Below are 19,869 nucleotides of genomic sequence, written 5' to 3'. Positions count from 1 at the left end.
GTGTCACTTTACAGTGAAAGTATTAATGTGTAGGCCTTGAATACTTATGCAAACATTGACTTTTGAGTTTTTGTTCTTTAGTTAAATATGTAGAGGAAATTATTTATTTTGACTTTGAGATTGTATTGTTACAGCATCAGTTCACATTAAAAATACTGAATGGATAAATACGTGTCCAAATCTTTTGTCATGCATAAAATTAGGAAGACTTTCAAGGGAATGAAATACTTTTACACACCAATGTATATACATATTCATATTCATATACAGTGTATATGTATATATATATATATATATATATATATATATATATATGAATTCATGTATGAATACAGTATTCATATATATGAAAATAATCACCCTGTCCAATAAGCAAACAAGTTGTGCACCCTTTGTATTATTTGAGAGGTATTGTGTAACATGTCTATGATCTGCTTCTTGCAATTGAGAGGGCATGGTGGATGTTTGCTGACTGGCCAACAAACCACACACGTTACCTGGTTAGTTATCACTCAAAAAATCTAATTGGTATATAGTGGTAAAGAATAAGGCAATGGACAAGAAAAAGGTTTGGGAATGGCCACCCCATATACTGGAAAAATCAGCAAAATAAAAGAAGCACAGATCAGAGTTCACAATTGAACTGAACTAACAGGGTGAGTCTGTTCTATATGTATGGTGGACAGAAGAAAGAGGTGGAGTCAGGGCGGCCAGAACAGGAACTGATGTGGAAGAAAGATGAATTCTGGGTACCGAAAGTGATGTCATCAGGGTTTGCCAGAAGTAATGTTAGTAGATGGACCGGTGGTGATTTCACTGAGAGGCAAGGCCTTCGGCTGAACTGCAGAGGAATAAGAGGAGAGATGATCAGGTGAGAGCACCAACCCCTAGTTGGGCTGATGAATAGCACTATTTCCTATACACTGTCTCCCTCATATATATAGTGAGGTTTCTAAACTCTTTTGGGAAGAGCGTCCTGAAGCATGATTGCCGTGTCTGTGGAAAACAGACCCTAAAAGATATAATAATAAGATAATAAATTATATAGGTTTTTCCAGAATAAAATAGTAGAAATGAAGACAATAATATGTATTCTTATTACTTTAAATCCTCTCTGTCTAAAGTGTAAATGTGGATCAACATTGTCGTCCCACTTCGGTTTTCTTCCACCTTTAACTTCACTAGAATCACTCCTGTGTCCTCATTTGTGTACTCTGAAAAGATTTTGTGTGACCTATGGCATAATGCTGTTCCGCTTTCCTGTGCACTTTTGCTTCACGAGTCCCATGGGAGTGAAGACAGCTTCACGTCTTTAGTGAGAACACCTTAATATTTGATGATATCCATGGACTTGCTTTTCGTTAACGATTTGGTTAAGTTTCTCAATTCCGGAGTGTGCCTGCTGGTTTTACTCTTTCTTCCCAAGAATGTTTGATCTCAGACAATTTTGATCACTATAAAATTCCTTTCAAACTAATATTTGAAAAATAGTGCCATTTCATATTTTAGCAAGCAGAATATTTTCTGGATATCATTACTATTTCTCAGTTACAACACACAGTTTATTTGATTTCACCTTGTCCTTTGCCTTTCTTCCTCTTAAATTTAAAGGATAGTGTTAAATAGTTACATGCTTCATGGGAGTTTCTTTAATGTGAAGACTTTACATAGTACATGAAGTACAATTAGTGTAGTGAAATCTACTTTGGTACTATGAGGATATATAGTAAATTAACTATAGAGAATGCTCTCACTTAGTATGTGCCTATCAGGAGACAAATGACATAGTACATAGAAATGGGCTACGAAAGCTTTGTACAGCTCCACTTTGATTTATAGATTTGATAGATAGATAGATAGATAGATAGATAGATAGATAGATAGATAGATAGATAGATAGATAGATAGATAGATAGATAGATAGATAGATACTTTATTAATCCCAAGGGAATATTTACATACTCCAGCAGCAGCATACTGATAAAAAAACAATATTAAATTAAAGAGTGATAAAAATGCAGGTATAACCGACAATAACTTTGTATAATGTTAGCGTTTACCCCCCGGGTGGAACTGAAGAGTCGCATAGTGTGGTGGAGGAATGATCTCCTCAGTCTGTCAGTGGAGAAGGGCGGTGACAGCAGTCTGTTGCAGAAGCTGCTCCTCTGTCTGGAGATGATCCTGTTCAGTGGATGCAGTGGATTCTCCATGATTGACAGGAGTCTGCTCAGTGGCCGTCGCTCTGCCATGGATGTCAAACTGTCCAGCTCCATGCCTACAAAAGAGCCTGCCTTCCTCACCAGTTTGTCAAGGCGTGAGTCGTCCCTCTTCTTTATGCTGCCTCCCCAGCACACCACCATGTAGAAGAGGGCGCTCGCCACAACCGTCTGATAGAACATTTTCTATTTAGTGGTGATAGAACATCTGCAGCATCATATTGCAGATGTTGAAGGATGCCAGCCTTCTAAGGAAGTATAGTCGGCTCTGTCCTTTCTTACACAGAGCATCAGTATTGGCAGTGCAGCCCAATTTATCATCCAGCTGCTCTCCCTCTGCACAGGTCACCTCTGATGATCAATGTGTCCATGAGGGGCCTGGGCCTCCTAAAATCCACCACCATCTCCTTGGTTTTGCTGGTGTTCAGTTGTAGGTGGTTTGAGTCACACCATTTAACAAAGTCCTTGATTAGGTTCCTATACTCCTTCTCCTCCTGCCCACTCCTGATGCAGCCCACGATAGCAGTGTCATCAGCGAACCTTTGCACGTGGCAGGATTCCGAGTATTGTAAGTCTGATGTATGCTGGCTGAACAGGACCGGAGAAAGTACAGTCCCCTGCAGCACTCCTGTGTTGCTGACCACAATGTCAGACCTGCAGTTCCCGAGACGCACATACTGAGGTCTGTCTGTAAGATAGTCCATGATCCATGCCACCAGGTATGAATCTACTCCCATCTCTGTCAGCTTGTGCCTAAGGAGCAGAGGTTGGATGGTGCTGAAGCCACTAGAGAAGTCCAGAAACATAATTCTTACAGCACCATTGCCTCTGTCCAAGTGGGAGAGGGATCGGTGTAGCATATAGATGATGGCATCCTCTGATCCCACCTTCTCCTGGTATGCAAACTACAGAGGGTTGAGGGTATGGCGGACCTGTGGCCTCAGGTGGTGAAGCAGCAGCCACTCCATGGTCTTCATCACATGTGACATCAGAGCAACAGGCTGGAAGTCATTCAGCTCACTAGGACTTGATACCTTTGGGACTGAGGTGATGAAGATGTTTTCCAAAGCCTTGGAACTTTGTTTCTTCTGAAATCCGATCCACTGCACAAAAAAAGTTATGAAGCTTACAATTGTGTAGTGCTTTTCAGAAATACTTTTTTCATTGCAAAAATCAATTTTTAGAAGTTCAAGGAGAGAGCTGGAGTAAATGAGGTCCATTTTAGACTAACTAGCAGTAAGTAAAATTAGCTGTCATTGTGTTAGTGATAAATTTTGTGGAATGGGATGACATTAAATTAGCACAGTCTGGGCATTGGTATGTGTGTGGGTAGAGCCCGTGATAGTGCCCTGACAAAGTCGGGGTCTTAACTTTCACCTTCAGCGCATTTACATATACTATGAAAAACAGGTTATTCACAGAAATCTGGTTTTTAAAGTGACAGGTAATCCCCTAATAATTAGAGAGGGATAGTAGCGCCACCAGCCTCAGAGTTTACTGTAATCTAAAACTTGTACAGACCAGAATTTTATTACAGTCTCCATTTTCATTGGTAAAAGCACTGTGGATGAAAGGTGAAAACACCCAGTGTCAGCAGTTTTAAATGAAATTGCACAAGTGTGGACATACCCTCAGACATTTTGAACTTTAAAAGACAGTTTCTCTATTTTTGGGCCTGGTTAGGCCACAAGCATCAGGTAGTAGTGTGGTAGGGGCTGGCTGGATTGAGCTGAGGTACTGACTGTATACCACAACACTTCTGATGGTACCAGGTTGAGGCTCTCAGTGGCCCAGAGTACGATTTGGTGAGTTTGAGGATTTTATGTTATGTTATGTTATGTCATACAGTGATGATCAAGTTAGAAGTGATGATCTAGGCCAGTGTGCACATCATAGCACCTCATCTCCTGCTTCAGTTTGAGGAATTTAATTTCATGAAGTGCTCATAGGGATGATGATGATTTATGTCCCATAAATCTTTTTACAACAAATACTGAAGGATTTATAGTCTCATGTTTAGTCAATGGTGGGTCACCCAGCCAGGATCACAGAATAAGCCATTAGTTCAATTTAAATTAATAACTGAAGACTGACAAATAAAATGTTAGGTTGTATTATAAAAACTGTTGAACAAAAAGATGGGACATTAGACTGTATAATGCATCAGTATGACCACATCTGGAGTATCGCGTGCAAGTTCTGGTCACCACGCTACAACAAAGCCAGTGCAGTGCTTGAAGCTGTCTAGAGGAGAGCAACCAAGTCCATCTCAGGACTTAAGGACATGTTTGTGCTCTGACACGCTCAGAAAATTAAGCCTGTTTAGTCTCGAGCAGAGAAGACTGTGTGGGGAACCTAATCCAGGTCTTCGAACTCCTCAAAGGCATTAATAAAAGAAATTCATCATAACAGTGAATCACATACGAGGGAGTACCCAAAAATAACCGGAATAGAAAAAATAATAAATTTTACTTGCTGAAACTTTAGTCTCCTTCAAAGTACTCATAATGTGAATGAATGAACTTGTCCCAACGGTTTTCCCACTGGTTGAAACATTTTTAGAATCGCTGAAGAGGAATGTCGTCCAATGCCTGAAGCGATTTTTCTTTGACTTCCTCCACGGTACAAAAACACTTTCCTTGGAGTTCTTTTTTCATATGCGGGAACAAGAAAAAGTCGCACGGAGCAAAGATCAGGCAAGTAGGGAAGGTGGCAAGAACTCCAATACACACAAGTCAATTCAGAAATCTCTTCAATAGTCCGACGATGATCTTTATAAAGTATATCATTCCCAGACCTCAGTTGGTCTTCAAGTGAGATTTCCCCTCATTTGAAATGTGAAAACCACTCGTAGACCTGTGCTTTACTTAAAGCTTCCTCTTTAAAAGCAGTTTCAAGCATTACTACAGTTTCAGCAGCTATTTACCCTAAGAGAAAACAAATTTTAATGCAGACCTGCGCTCCATCACAAAAAACGCAGAATACGTTTAATAAGTACCAAGAAAAACCAACATGGAATGCCGTACGAACAATACAGAGCAACGGCACTTGGCAGACTGCCACAGATTATGTAAGTGTACTACACCTAGCGGCGAAATTCGCAACTAAGGCGAGATTGCGCGCCAGGTACAGATTCCACTTATTTTTCGGTACCCCCTTGTTCTCAGTTGCACTACTTGAAAGTAAAGTGAAGCCAGGCAGCACTTCTTCATGCAAAGAGTTGTGGGAGTCTGGAGCAAATCGCCAAGGCATACAGTTGAAACAGAAACCTTGAGGACTTTTAAGAAGTATTTGGATGAGATATTAGAACAACTTTGCTATTAGCTAAACAAAATGAGCTTGATGGACTGAATTGCCTCCTCTCATTTGTCAAATCTTTTATGATCTTAATGACAACCTTACTGTAGATGGTCATACAGTGCTTGCCATTTCATTTCTGGAGTGATAGACATTTCCTTTTTAACCTACGGTGTTCATGTGAACAGAAGGATGATAGAGTAGATGGTAATTTTCTGAGCTGGTCTTGTGATGTGTACAGCATTCACCTCTAATCTTAGTCATTTATTCAAAATGCAGTCTATTTTTCAGAGGAACGGGCAGGGAGTGACAGTCTGTCCTGGGAAACAGAGAAAAAAGTACATCCAAACTTGAGTTTCTCATCTAGTGGTGCTTTAACATCAGACATTTTTTACAGTTGTATTCCTCCCTTAATGTGGCAGTCTTAAAACAGTACATAATTTAGTGTGGCTATACATGAAACGTGCTGAGTGTTTCACTTAACTTTACGTTTGTATTTTGCTTTTTTTTATTTTGATGAGGAAGCATAGAAAAAGGAGACCTTTTTATTAACCCGACTGTCCCTTCAGTTCAGATCTGGCAAATGAGAATATACTGATTACCTGTATTACTGTCCTAATTTAGACAGCCAGTAGCACATGTGTTCAATAATTCTGAGCTTCTCTTGATAAATTATGTATGCTGTTTCTGCTTCACTGAGGTCTGATTCACTGCATGCTCTAAATTACTTTCAACACAGGACCAAGTCTCCTTTCCCAGAGTGCACTGCAGCTTAATTCCAATCCAGAAGGGTCTTTCCAGTACACAGCCAGCTACCATAGTAACCAGACCCTTGCCCTGAGCGATTCATCAACGGCGCAGCTCCCCTCTCGCAGTGGTCAAGTTGGAGGTGCAGTTCACAGCTACAACCAGGTACGTGCCATCTTTAAAGTCACTCTGATCATGTCTGATAGTCTAAGCAGCCCTTCAGTGCGCTGCACAGCACAGCTAAATGGAGAGATGAGCGGCCGGATCTCAGACCGGAGCTGGAGAGTGTGGACAAGACTGAGTTTCAGACAACTTTTTTAGATGTTTAGAAATATGAAATGTAAAGCTCAAGACCGGGAAGCTGTTTAAATGAATGAATCTTGTTTTTTTAGTCATTTTTTGGTTGGTTGCAGGGTGTTGGGTCTTATCCTTTAGAGGTTAAAGTGAGTTCTACTTAGGCAAAGTGTCTTGCCCACTGGAATTCCTGCAGGATGGCCGACTAAGGAATCGAGCTGCTAGATCTCACCGCAGGCATTTTGCTTCAGACTAGTGACAATCGAGCCTGCATTAAACCGAACGGCTGACTGTGGTGATCATTCTCATCCATGTTCTCTTGATTTTGTGCCTTTTTTCCTGTGACGAATTAAAAAAAATCACTTTTTACTGATTGTTTCAGCATTGTCGGTTGAAGTTTTTTTTTTTTTTCTGGCTTCCTAACTCCACAATAGTGGATATTATCTGCCATTTATAAAAGGAGATTCCTGCTTCATTGGGTAAAGAAACAGAGAAAGGAGCTCTCATCATGCTTATGTAAATTTCTCTCTGGAAAGAATTCAAACAGCCCTCTCTAGTGCACAAAATCACATACGTTAAGGAAGTGCCATTTAAAGGAAACTCTTAGAAATAAAGCAAAAGGTTTTCTTTTATTCTTTCATTATTTAATTCTGTGTTTCCACACTGACAGGGCATCACTGTCTTGAGATATTAAATGGATTCACAGTTATTCAGTGGCTGATAATTGAAAACTCCGCTACGGCGCCACCCTTCTGGCAGGGGGAAAACAGCAAGCAGTTTATCAGAAATGGCAGAAGGATCTACAGTGCTCCCTGTTCAGGGAAAATGATCTTTTATTCAATGAATAAAGCAAGTTATTTTCTTGCTTTCAGCTTGCATTGGGAAAACCCAGTTAAAGGAGTACGCTACCCAAAAATGACACTTTCTTCATTACTCAGTTTGCCAATAGATGTCAGTAGGACGGATGGCAAAACCGAACTGCCCAAAGATAGATTTCGACGAACCAAGCAAATGGCGATACGTTCTAAATTACTTACGGTTCCGGAGCTGTCGAAGGGTTTAAGTCAGTCGACAGTGTTAGTCCTGGAAAGTACGCCCCACCAAACCAACATTCCAGAAACCAACCGAAGTTACTGTTATCTGCTCGAACCAACACTGACGTACTATACTCGGCCGTCCAGCGGCGTCACTGAAGCATTCGAACATTCTTAGCCAATCATACAATACTGCGTCCGCGTTTGCCACGTTAAGTTCTAACTACAGAGGCAGAGTCCCATTGCATGGTTCTAACTTGTATTGAGTCGAGGTATTGACGCAAACACCGTACATACGGATAGCATCAAATTATATATAAGGATATACAGTATGTACTATATATGTACTTTGTAGTGGTGGCCAAAAATTGTTTTTTAATTTCTTGAAAAAAATGTTTTCATGCAGAATGGAAACAAAAAAGTGTATCTATAATAGAAGCCACTAGTGGTAGATGCTGTAAAATAGCAAACATTATGGAAGATCTCCATGGAAAAAAGAAAGATAAAATCACATTACTCATGTTGCCTAATCCACTTGTTAGTTATCCAGTGTGACAGATAGGGGGCGCTATCGCTCCCTTGAACCCTCGGACAATACGTCAGACACCAGATAAAAGTCCAAATTATTATTTTATTTGAACTAAACAGTGCACAAAGCACCCTCCTCTCCACAATACTCATAAATACAATCAATAATCAATACAATAAACAGTCCTCCTCTCCCACCCTTCCACCCAGCTCAGCTCATCCTCTGGGAGTTCCCACAGTCCTTTTATTGTCCGTGACCCGGAAGTGCTTCTGAAAGTCCATGTGACTTCCTACCACTTCCTACCACTTCCGGGTCAAATCAAAATCTTCGTTTTTTCGTCAGCCCGGAAGCACTTTATTTCTTCCATCCTCGTGACCTGTAAGTACTTCCGGGCTGTATGAAAACCAAATGTCTCTGTGTCTCCCTGCAGCGTCCCCTGGCGGCCCTGACGTTATCCAGCAGGGCTGTGTATTAAAACTCCATAGTCCATGATGCCCTGCTGGAATTCGGGGCATCTCCACGTTGCAGGGAAGGCTCCATCTGGCGGCTTGGGGGTCTTGGCCAGGATAAGCCATAGTCCACACCAGTTATAAACTCAAAACAAGCAAAACACATGTTTGTTTTTACTAAAATATTGTTAAATAATGTAAATAACCAATGCACACCATAAGCAGGAAACTTAGGCTTCATTAAATGGATTTTTGAATTGACAGACTCTTAACAAACGAATAAGAAAGCTGGCTGTGTATAATGCATTGTGTCCACTGCTCCAACTTCATTTTTGGAAGCATTGCTGCAGAAATTCAACAAAAGTGCAGAATTACTAATGTCCTGTTCTGATCCGTCCATCCATCAGTGTTATAACTGAATTACGCAATGCATGAAGCACTAAGCATAAGGTGGAATCCAGCTGTGGTTGGGGTGGCACTCCAACAGAGGGTGCACTCATTTACACTGTGTCAATTTAGAGTTGACAGGGACATTGTGTTATCTTCAAAGGGACAAAGTCCAGATTCAAACCTGGATCACAGGAACTGGGAGGCAGCAACACTGACCACTGTACTATTGTGATTCTATATCATTTAAAAATGGTTCTCAAACCTGCTTAATCCACTTCTTGGTCAGAGGTTGCCAGAGCTTAACGGACAGAAGGCACAAAACCACCTGAACAGGGCACCGGTCCACTGAAGGGCAGCTAGAAGTGCAAATGTTTAATTAATAAATACACACAATGTGGTATATTCAGTGTTATTTTTTAATCTTCAATCCATTCTGATAATTCTTTGTCTGTGAGCCATCTAAGCGTTTTGTTTTCTCCTTTTCCACTGCAGGTCACATCCAGCCGTGCTGCCCATTTAGCCGGATCGGAACCTTCTCATCCCCAAACTAGAGATTCCTTTGTTCCCAGCCATGGAAGCGCCTTCCACTTGCCAGACTCCCAGCACACTTCAACAATCTACTACTCCAGTTCCACCCTGCCAGCACAACGAGTGAGCTCTCCATTGTCCATGCAGGTGGGCTCACCAACTAAACTCCAGCGTGTGGGCTCAGCCTCTGAGAATTCAGCTTACGCCACTACTCAGAGGGTCTCCTCCCCAAAGCAATCTCCTAGCCGGCTGGCTAAGTCTTACAGCACCAGCTCTCCAATTAACATCGTGGTGTCCTCGTCCGGGCTTTCATCTTCTCCCATCAGGGTGGCATCTCCTCCGACTGTTCAAACGGGCCATTCCTCCTCATCTCCAATCCACCAGATCAGCTCAACTGTTGGCAGCTACGCCACATTGTCTCCAACAAAGCGCTTGGTACACACCTCTGATCAATACAAGCACTCTCATGACCTGTACGCCACTGCCACACTGCAGAGACCCGGCAGCTTAGCAGGTAAAGCACTTCTCAGATCTTTCTGTTTGTGGTTTTAAAGTTGAAATCCTTTTTCTCTTCCACTATGGTTAAAAGTGTCCATTGGCACTATCTTTCATGAAATTATTCATTGTATGATCCTGCAGTGGCACAGTTAATGGCTGCATTTGATCAAAAAGGTATACTAAAAAGAGATATTTTAGTGTAAAAGCCAGCTCCTGTTTTTAGAAATGCCTGGATAAAGCTGCTGCTCGTATTTAAGGAAGTGATATCAAATGTAAATTACAGGATCCGGTTTTTCAACCTGATTGGCTTATCTTTTTAAAGAATACTTCATCAAAAAAATGATCATGTTTGTATCTTTTACTTTTAATCTCATGTTCTCATTGAGAGCGGAGATCACAACATTCCTGATACAGTGGGCTTCAGTGGAGACCCAGGTTGAACAACAACTTGTGTTGCATTGTCAAAATGTCAAAAGTCCTAAAGGAATTGTGTTCAAGCCAAAAGTTAAATCCAGTTTCAAATCAAATTTGTCACATATAATTCTGCCTTGAACAATACGTGGTGAAATGCTTAGCTGCTAAACTCCAAGGCTGTGCATTAGAAAGAGAAATATAAAAAAGACAATAAACAATAATTACACTGTCAATATCAATATATACTCGACAATGGTAACAGTATTGTGTATTATGTTAATATTGTTAATATATTTATATAAAAATCATTTAAAAAATAATGAACTAATATAAGAATACATACACATGACATACAAACCAGGTCAGGTGCTGGACCATGCACTGGTACAATGCGTTGCTGCACCCACCACACAACAAAACAGTTCAGGATCCTGGTTGGCAACTCCCCAGGCAGACACGTGGTCCAGTCCCACCCTTCTCAAAAGACCCTCTATCTGCCACAGCCAGGTGTTACATGGGGATCCCCTTGGCCTGGTACAGCCACTCGGGTCCTCAACATTGAGGATCCTTCAAGCCGGATCACCCTCAGGGAATCGCACCTCATGGCTGTAGTGCCATAACAGACGCTCCCTCACAATGCAATAATGTGCCTTATTCATGACTCTGTGAGCAACCCGCTCATTCGACACAAAGTCAAACCAGAGGTACCCAAGGATTCTCCGAAGAGACACAGTAACAAAGTACCTTTGGACTCCTTTGATACATGACATACAAGAGTTGACAATACATCATCATGTACCTCCAGGCACTGCCCTCCTTTATAATGCTGATGGTCTGTGGACAGAAGCTCCTCCTCAATTGTTCTGAACTATCTTAAGGCAGTGGTAGTGTTTCGTTTACCACTGATTAGACAAGATTGGTGAGATGGTTTGTATCTATGATAATTTTCTTTGCCCTGGTCTGACATTGTTTAGTATAAATGCCCTAGAAGTTAGAGAATGCAGTCCCAGTGATGTGATCACCACTTTCTATACTCCTGTCGCATGCTGTTTCCAAACCAGGTGCTAATTTGTCCTGTCAGGATACTTTCAATGGTGAATATATTGACACTTCATTACAATACAATACAATGCAATTTATTTTTGTATAGCCCAAAATCACCCAAGAAGTGCTGGAATGGGCTTTAACAGGCCCTGCCACTTGACAGCCCCCCAGCCTTGTAAGAAGACAAGGAAAAACTCCCAAAAAAAACCCTAGTAGGGAAAAAATGGAAGAAACCTTGGGAAAGGCAGTTCAAAAAAAGAGACCCCTTTCCAGGTAGGTTGGGCGTGCAGTGGGTGTCAAAAAGAAGGGGGTTAATACAATACAATACACAGAATAAATCCTCAATACAGTATAAAAATAAAACTTTTACAAGTATGGAGCAGAATTTAACAGTAGATGATATCCCATAATATGATTTGGATTTGTTTAGAGTCCTGGAGACCTCAGCCATCAAGCTGCATCCCCCTATTGGCCATTCCACAGCTGAGTCAAAGCTGGACCAGCCAATCTGATGAAAGGTCCCTTCTACCCCATGATTCCTGCGATCCTCCGTCAGGGATGACTTTACCTTTGGCAAACAAAACATTAGTACCTGGGGGGCAACAAAAAATCCCTGTGGTGTCTGAGGTGGTAAAGATGTCGTTGTGCCTTGTTCAACAAGGTGTCAATGTGCTTGAATCTGTGATGTGGATACCAATGTATCTGAAACTGCCAAAGAGTGCTGTTAAGCTTTAGGGGAGTAACAGTGCTTCTACTGTTTTCTCCCAAAGACCACAGTGAGCTCCTCTGTCTTGCTGACATTCAGAAGAAGACTGCTGTCCTGATATCAGAGTGACAGACACCCCACTTCATCCAGATAACCCTACATATTGTTGTTAGAGACCAGGCCTACCAAAGTTGTTTCATCAGCAAACTTGACATGACATTAGGTTCATGTGCATTTATACAGTCATACATACATATGGAGTAGAGCAGAGGACTCAGAACACAGCCCTGTGGAGCGCCTGTATAAAGGATAATGAAGTGTGGCCACCTGGGGTCTGCCTGTCAAGAAGTTAAAAACACAGATACACTGCCTTCAGATGCAGATGCCTGAGGTTTATGATGAGCTTAGAGGAGTTTATCCTTTCAACAGGCTTCTCTCAAGTGGAATGCTTTTGGAATGAAGACTGTGCTTTTCATATATATATATATATTTACACAGGTAAAGATTTCTTGGGTCTAGGACTACATTTTTAAATGTAACTTGTTCTAACAAAGATTGTTTTTGTTAACATATATTTTTTTTTGTTTCAATGCCCTGTGTCACATGACCTCCTGTGTCACGTTGCTGATGTCACTGGAAGTGATGCTATAAATATTGCATTCATGTGTCCCATAGTAGAAACACTTTATGAATCTTCAATGAATATTAGCAGTAGTTCATTGCACATCAAGTAGAACCTACCATTGGGTTTTTGACCTCCTTTCGAAATCTCAATTTGCCGTTTGGTTTTATTTACACAATATCTATTCTTTCTTAGTTTCAGCCTGTCTTTATCTACAATTTTCATGTACAGTTTTATCTCCTAAGCTTCTATTTTTGCTTGCAATAATCCCAAGAGTATGTGTCTCATAACCAAGACAGTGTTTTAGCCAAAATTCACGTGTTTGGGATGTTATGAGAGTAGAACTGGATACCTGACATTTGGATTTTGTTGCAAAAGTAATTTGAGATATTTTTTATGGACATTTTGAAATTGTTTGCTGTTGTTCCGTGATGTTGTCCATTGGATCCCATTGTATCAGGAATTTTGTAACCTGTGTTTTCATTGAACACATGGGAGTAAAAGTTTTTCTTGGCTGTCAGAAGAAACATTGTGGGGGTAAGTAACAAATAAATCAGATACATCTCTTTGGATGGACAATTCCTTTGATGTGCTGTGTGAAAGGTGGTATATGAAATAAGGAATGACTGACTGACTGATGTGAAATTAGGTAGAAGGTAGTAACATTTAAAAAATGCATGATTTTGACACAGAAGATGGAGTCAGGAATAGAAACAGGTTAAGGGCCTGCCAGGAGTCATATACAAACTTATTACAAAAGTAATTAGCATATGTATTTTATAATTATAAGTATATTCAGAATTGCACTGCCAGGATCCTGATGAGGGTGCGAAAGCATGACCATATCACCCCAATCCTGAAAACCCTTCACTGGCTCCCTGTTCCACTCAGAATTGACTTCAAGGTCGTTCTCCTCACCCATCAGTGCATCTATGGACATGCCCCCCTTTACTTAAAGGAACTCCTTACCCCTCATACATCCTCACGCACTCTCCGCTCTGTACACACTAACACTCTCCAAATCCCTAGAACCATGCTTCGCAGTATGGGTGATAGGGCTTTTTTTCATCTGTGGCGCCGAGACTGTGGAACGCCCTCCCTGACTACCTGAGAGCCCCACAGTCGACTAATGTTTTTAAACGGAATCTAAAAACTCATCTTTTTAGAAAGATATTTTGTTAAAGCATACATAGATTTTCTTGTTTTATTATGTTTGTTTTTACTATGTAGCACTTTGAGATTTCTAAAATATGAAGTGCAATATAAATAAAATTTATTATGATTATTATTATTATTGTTATTATTATAATTCAAAAAACAAAGGAATAGGAAATATTACATGAAAAATGATACTGAGTACCTTTGTTTACTTATTTAACTAACCCCTTTCCAACTTAAAGGATAACTTTGGTATTTTTCAAGTCAAAGTTATTTCTTCACAAATCTCTCTATATATAAAATCCAACGACTGTCTGTCAGTCTGTCTGTATGTCTGTCCGCTTTTCACAAGAGAACTACTTAATGGATTTAGATCGGGTTTTTTTCTATAATTTGCTTGAACATTCCATTGATTTTGCAACCTCTCTCACCTCGCTAAGTATCATAGTTTGCTTGTGGTACCAATTTATTTGCAGAAATCCGAGAGAGATGCAGCGGGCCGGGGCCCTCCTCACTCATATGCCATATGCCAGCCTCATGGCGTATCTTACATCCGCTTAGCTAGCGAACGAGAGAACTACTTCACGGATTTAGCTTGTTTTTTTTTTCTAGAATTTGCTTGAACATTCCGGTTTATTTTGCGACTTTTCTCATCACGCTAAGAATCATAGTGCACTTGCAGGAGCGATTTAGTCACGCTAATCCGAAACAGAGGGTGTGGGCCGAGGGGAGAGGGGAAGCGTGACGTGAGGAGTGAGGAGTCTGTCTACCTCTGTGTTTTGGAGCATAACTTGCCTACGCTTAGCTAGCGATACCTTTTTGTTTATTGATTTTTAAAGTTTGTCCTGTTTCACTACTACGTGGGAGGAGTCGCAGGAAACGGCTAGTATGGTATATATTCATTTGTCATGTGAAATTTTGTTCCATGTCCAATAGTCTCCATTATAAAATGCCAGGGCATGCAAGATATATTTTTTTAATTTATAGAAAATGCGTAACATCAGGCTACAATTTCATATGGCAAATGCACACTTACCATGTTTAAGTAGAAATAACTTTTGATTTGAAAATAGAAGACTTATCCTTTAATGCATTTTTGCAATTATTCTATGAATTGGAATATCCTCTTTTTAAAAGAACTCTTTTCCAGCCTAGCATAAGTAGCTGGACCATGTGATGCCCTATTCAGATTTCTACTTTTACTTCTGTGATTGTTAAGGGAAATTGTCCTCTACAATTTTTTGCATATTCCCCTCGATAAAGGCAATTCATAATAGAATAAATGGGGCTGAAAAATTATGTTTAAATTTCTGTGTTTAAAGTTCTTTACCCGTTGTCTGACACTGCTAGCTCCAAATAAATTTGTACATGAATGTCTGCTGCAAGGTTTTCCTCCTCATTAAATTTAAATGCCACCTGTTGTCAAAACAACACTTCCTTGTTAGTCATTTTCTAATATTGAGTTATAAGCATACGAAGTGTGCGGTGTTACTTTTTATGTCTGAGCTGATAGCTGGACCTACAGTTAGGTCCATATCTATGTGGACAAAGACACAATTTTCATAATTTTGGCTCTGTACACTGCCACGATGAATTTGAAATTAAGCAATCATTATGTGATTTTGTGCTTACAAAAAATATTTAAAATGAATATAGCAGAATACTGGAAAGAGTATGTAGAAAAGAAGAAATGGTTCATGATCTGATGAATATCACATCATCTGTGAAACATGGTGGAGGCGTTATGCCATGATCATGTTTGACTGCCAGTGGAAGTGGAACACTGATAGATAGATAGATAGATAGATAGATAGATAGATAGATAGATAGATAGATAGATAGATAGATAGATAGATAGATAGATAGATAGATAGATAAGAAAGGCAATGTACTGTATAATAGATAGATAGATAGATAGATAGATAGATAGATAGATAGATAGATAGATAGATAAGAAAGGCAATGTACTGTATAATAGATAGATAGATAGATAGATAGATAGATAGATAGATAGATAGATAGATAGATAGATAGATAGATAGATAGATAGATAGATAGATAGATACTTTGTTAATCCCAAGGGGATATTCACATACTCTTACAGCAGCATGCTGATAAAAAACAATATTAAATTAAAGAGTAATAAAATGCAGGTATAACAGACAATAAGATTTAAAGAAGATTTGAAACCCATCACTTGGAGATGACCATGAATTCCAGACTTCAGGCAGTCATTGAACTTAAAGGACTTTCAAATAAATATTGAAAATGATCATTATATTTATGATTATGTTAGTTAATCCAAATATTTTGAGCCCTGAAAACAGGGCGACCATGTATAAAAAATGGCTGTCATTCCTAAATGTCTCATATGATATTTTTAGTAAACCCCTTAAATTAAAGCTGAAAGTCTACACTTCAATCACATAATAACTGCTTGATTTCAAATCTATTGTGGTGGCATAAAAAGGCAAAATTATGAAAATTGTGTCACTCTCCAAATACTTATGGACGTAACTGTAAGAGTTATGATACTATGGTTTTTAAAATTGTGGAGAATTTCATGGTAGTATTAGTGTTTTTGTTTTTGGTATAAATATATATATAAAGAAAGAAAGAAAGAAAGAAAGAGCACAAACTAGCTTTTGGAGAGCATCTGTACGATCATTTGTACAAGCTGGGCTGGGCAGACAGGACAAGCAAGAATGATAAACCCAACAAGTATGAAGAGTGTCTTTGAGGGAATTTCTCTAAGACAGAGCCAGAGAGAGGGTGTATGTATAATTGCACAATGGATTCAGAATGCATTCAGACCCCGTCACTTTCTTCACATTTTATCATGATATACAGGTACATTTCAATAGATAGATTTGCCATTTTGCCCTTTAATCCACACTCAATAACTCAGAATGACAAAGTGAGCTGCCATCTACAAGTCTCTCCACACTTATTCCCCGTTCCCACAAGCTCAACACAGTCCAGCACAAGTACAAACCCAAAACAATTCTCTTCCTCCTCTTTCTCCTTCACTCCTCTGGTCAAGCTTCGTCTCCCTCCTCCCAACTCTGGCTCTCGGAGTAGTGGCTGCTGGCTCCTTTTATAAGGCACCCGGAAGTGCGCCAGGTGCTTGATGACTCATTTCCAGCAGCACTTCCGGGTCTGGTGGAAGAACTGCCCATAAGGGCTTAGCAGCTCCTGCTGCAGCACACACCCCCTGGTGGTGCCTGTGGATCCCAACAGGGCTGCACCAAAGTCCAACTCCCATGAAGACCTGTGAGAGTCCAAGGCATCACTGCACCCCAGGAGGGGTTGCCAGTTAGTGTCCCAGAGGAGGTAACGCTTTGGCCATGCTTGCTCCCCTGGTTCTCCCAGCGTGGAGGTGTCCCAGCCAGGCAATTGTCGCGGTCGCAGGCTACGCATTCTATCTTATACAAAGAACAAAGCTTAGCATGGCTGAACCCCTCTAAATTCAGTGAGGTTTATGGCTTAAAAAGAGAGATGCACAGGAGTTTAAATTTATTGTGTTACATGGCCATCTAGAAATGGTGAAGGGAATAGTTTTATCTCTGCATATGGAGTCTAAGTGTCTGAGGACTATTTTAGCTTACCTTTCCTCAGGATGCTTATCAAATTGCAAATCAAAATTTTAGGCAGGTTTCATGTCTGTGAAAAAGGCCTTATGTGCTTTATCTGGAAAATTAGCCTGTATCAAGGGATAATTGGATCATTTGAACATCTCTGTTGCTTTTGGCTTTTTAGTGGGCATACATTTTTTTCAATTAGAGATCAAAATATAATGTTCTAAAAAACTGTCTCAGCCAATTCTCAGTTGTCAGGGTGGGCAGAGCTTATCCAGTTGGATTAAAAGCAGAAGAAGAATCCGTCCATCACAGGGCCCATTTGTGGGCACACACTCTCACATGGGCAGTTTAGAATGGATAATTAGCATAATGCACGTGTCTTTATTCGGACCACCGCAGATATGAGGAGAATATCCCAGCTCCATATTTACTAACTTATCCTCTTTGTGCCTGGTGACACATAAGGCTTAATGCACGATGTCTCCATTGCTCTCTGTTTTGAGTTATCTTTAGTGCATTTCTCTGGGTGAATCTGGCACCCTTTAGCTGTTCTTCCTTGGTGCACCTCCATGTTTTTCTCTGTCTTACTCACTTTTTTTTTCTTTCCGGAGCCAGTGGCATAGCTAGAGTTCATGCTGCTCAGGGCGGGACGGTGCTTCAATTTGCTGCCATCCAACATATCTGAATATGTTAACCTATTTAAACAGAAAATTAAAATGACGTATAGAGAAAAATTAAGAGAAATTTTGCATAGATTTATTCATATATAGAGAAACAGCAATAATTTTTCAGATATGATTATTTATAAGCACCAACTAGACAAGAATATAGTATGGACGTATTTATAAGCCATGTCCTAATTATTAGTTTAATATAATTATGCTGTGAAAATCAGAACCAGTGTAGTGTACAAGTGAGAGGTGGGGATGTTTTCTGTGCAGAGCAAGAACGCATTTGGATTGATAACGAAATTAAATTATAAATTGTAAATTAGTTGTTTATCTTCCTAGAAATTATTATCAGTGTAATTTTTATATTTATGTTATTGCCTCATACATTTCAACTGCTGTGTCTGATTCCATCACAGAACGACAGTCTGAAAATTATTTTTGAATCATTTGTGGATAAAAATCAGACTTTTCTCATTCATGAGTGATATTTTTCCGAACCCTGCTGCGCACACACAAATTGTGCTGAGCCTTTTGGCCAATAATGCTGACCCCAGAAATGTGCTGCCCAGGGCTGCTACGCCACTGTCTGAAGCCCAAGTCAGTACAACGCTTGCTGGGTATCCAAAGACAGGTGGCACAACTGTCCTAGCCATCACAATTACTATTTCTTCAGTATGGTTGTCATGTTATTGTGGATTCTTACATTAGATATTGTGGCTGGTCATGAGTCTTGCAGTTGTTATAAAAACTTGTCAGACTGTTTGGGTGATACCTCAACATTCTGAGCCATGCGAGGGGACAGAAAGAACATTGCTCTGATAATCCTCAACTTGGTGTTTACTGAGTAGATTGATAAATGGCAGAGAGGTTGAAGTCTGGCAAAGGCTGCACTTGCTCTTTCAGGACGTGTCTTAATGTCATCTTAAGTTCCCCCTGGAGGTTGATGATACTGCCCAGGTAACAAAAAAGGTGTATTTGTTTGTTCTTAATAGTAAATGTTTGCAATGCAGTCCAGTTGTTCATAACTTTGGTTTTAGTAATGTTAATATTCAGTCCAAAGGACTTGGCATTGTCCCTATATGTTCATACGTGAGCGAGATCAGAGCAAGGCCATCTGCATAGTCCAGGTCGCTAGTGAAGCAAATACTGACCATCTGACACTGACGCTGTCACCCTCATCTCCCAGTCAATGGTACAGGGGAGAGAAAAGTCGACATGACACAACCTTGTTATACTCCCGACTTGATAGTGAACCTCTCTACAGAGTTTGTAGAACAGTTTAATTGTGCAAACCATCTTCATAGTCATAGTGATAGAAAGTCTTCCTGATGATCCCTCATTGCTGTCTGTCAAAAGCAATGTCAGCAGAGTTAATGTAAATTTTTCTTTGGCATTCATAACATTGCTTCAGGATATTTCATAATGTGAAGGTGTGTTCTATGGTGCCTCATCCTTACCTGAAGCCTGCTTGTTTCGTGCACAGCATATTGTCAACCCTTGCTGACTCCATACTTACAGCATCGAAATGCGGTAGTTAATTCTTGGACGGGACGATCTGTTAATCAGCCGTAGTAACCATTGCACCAGCTTACCTCCCACTTTTAGATATTTAAAAATACAACATTATATACATTTTTCAAATTGCAACATTCTGCTGTCCCATTGACAGCTGATTCCATCCTTGCCAACAA

General features: G+C 40.1%; 1 protein-coding gene across 7 annotated transcripts in view; it reads left to right on the top strand.

Moving 5' to 3' along the window:
- LOC120530167 (catenin delta-2) overlaps positions 1-19,869 on the top strand; it is a 1,616,252-nt gene that overhangs the window by 1,028,767 nt on the left and 567,616 nt on the right. For all 7 annotated transcript variants that reach the window (XM_039754393.1, XM_039754398.1, XM_039754395.1 and 4 more), the window contains 2 exons: positions 6,253-6,425; positions 9,449-9,998. In XM_039754393.1, the coding sequence (XP_039610327.1) occupies positions 6,253-6,425; positions 9,449-9,998 (723 nt within the window). The remainder of the gene's footprint in view (positions 1-6,252; positions 6,426-9,448; positions 9,999-19,869) is intronic.

This window comes from Polypterus senegalus, chromosome 5 (assembly GCF_016835505.1).
Source record: "Polypterus senegalus isolate Bchr_013 chromosome 5, ASM1683550v1, whole genome shotgun sequence".
Lineage (NCBI taxonomy): Eukaryota > Metazoa > Chordata > Cladistia > Polypteriformes > Polypteridae > Polypterus > Polypterus senegalus.
Note: the sequence above shows the minus strand (reverse complement) of the source record. Positions and strands in the feature narration are given on the sequence as shown.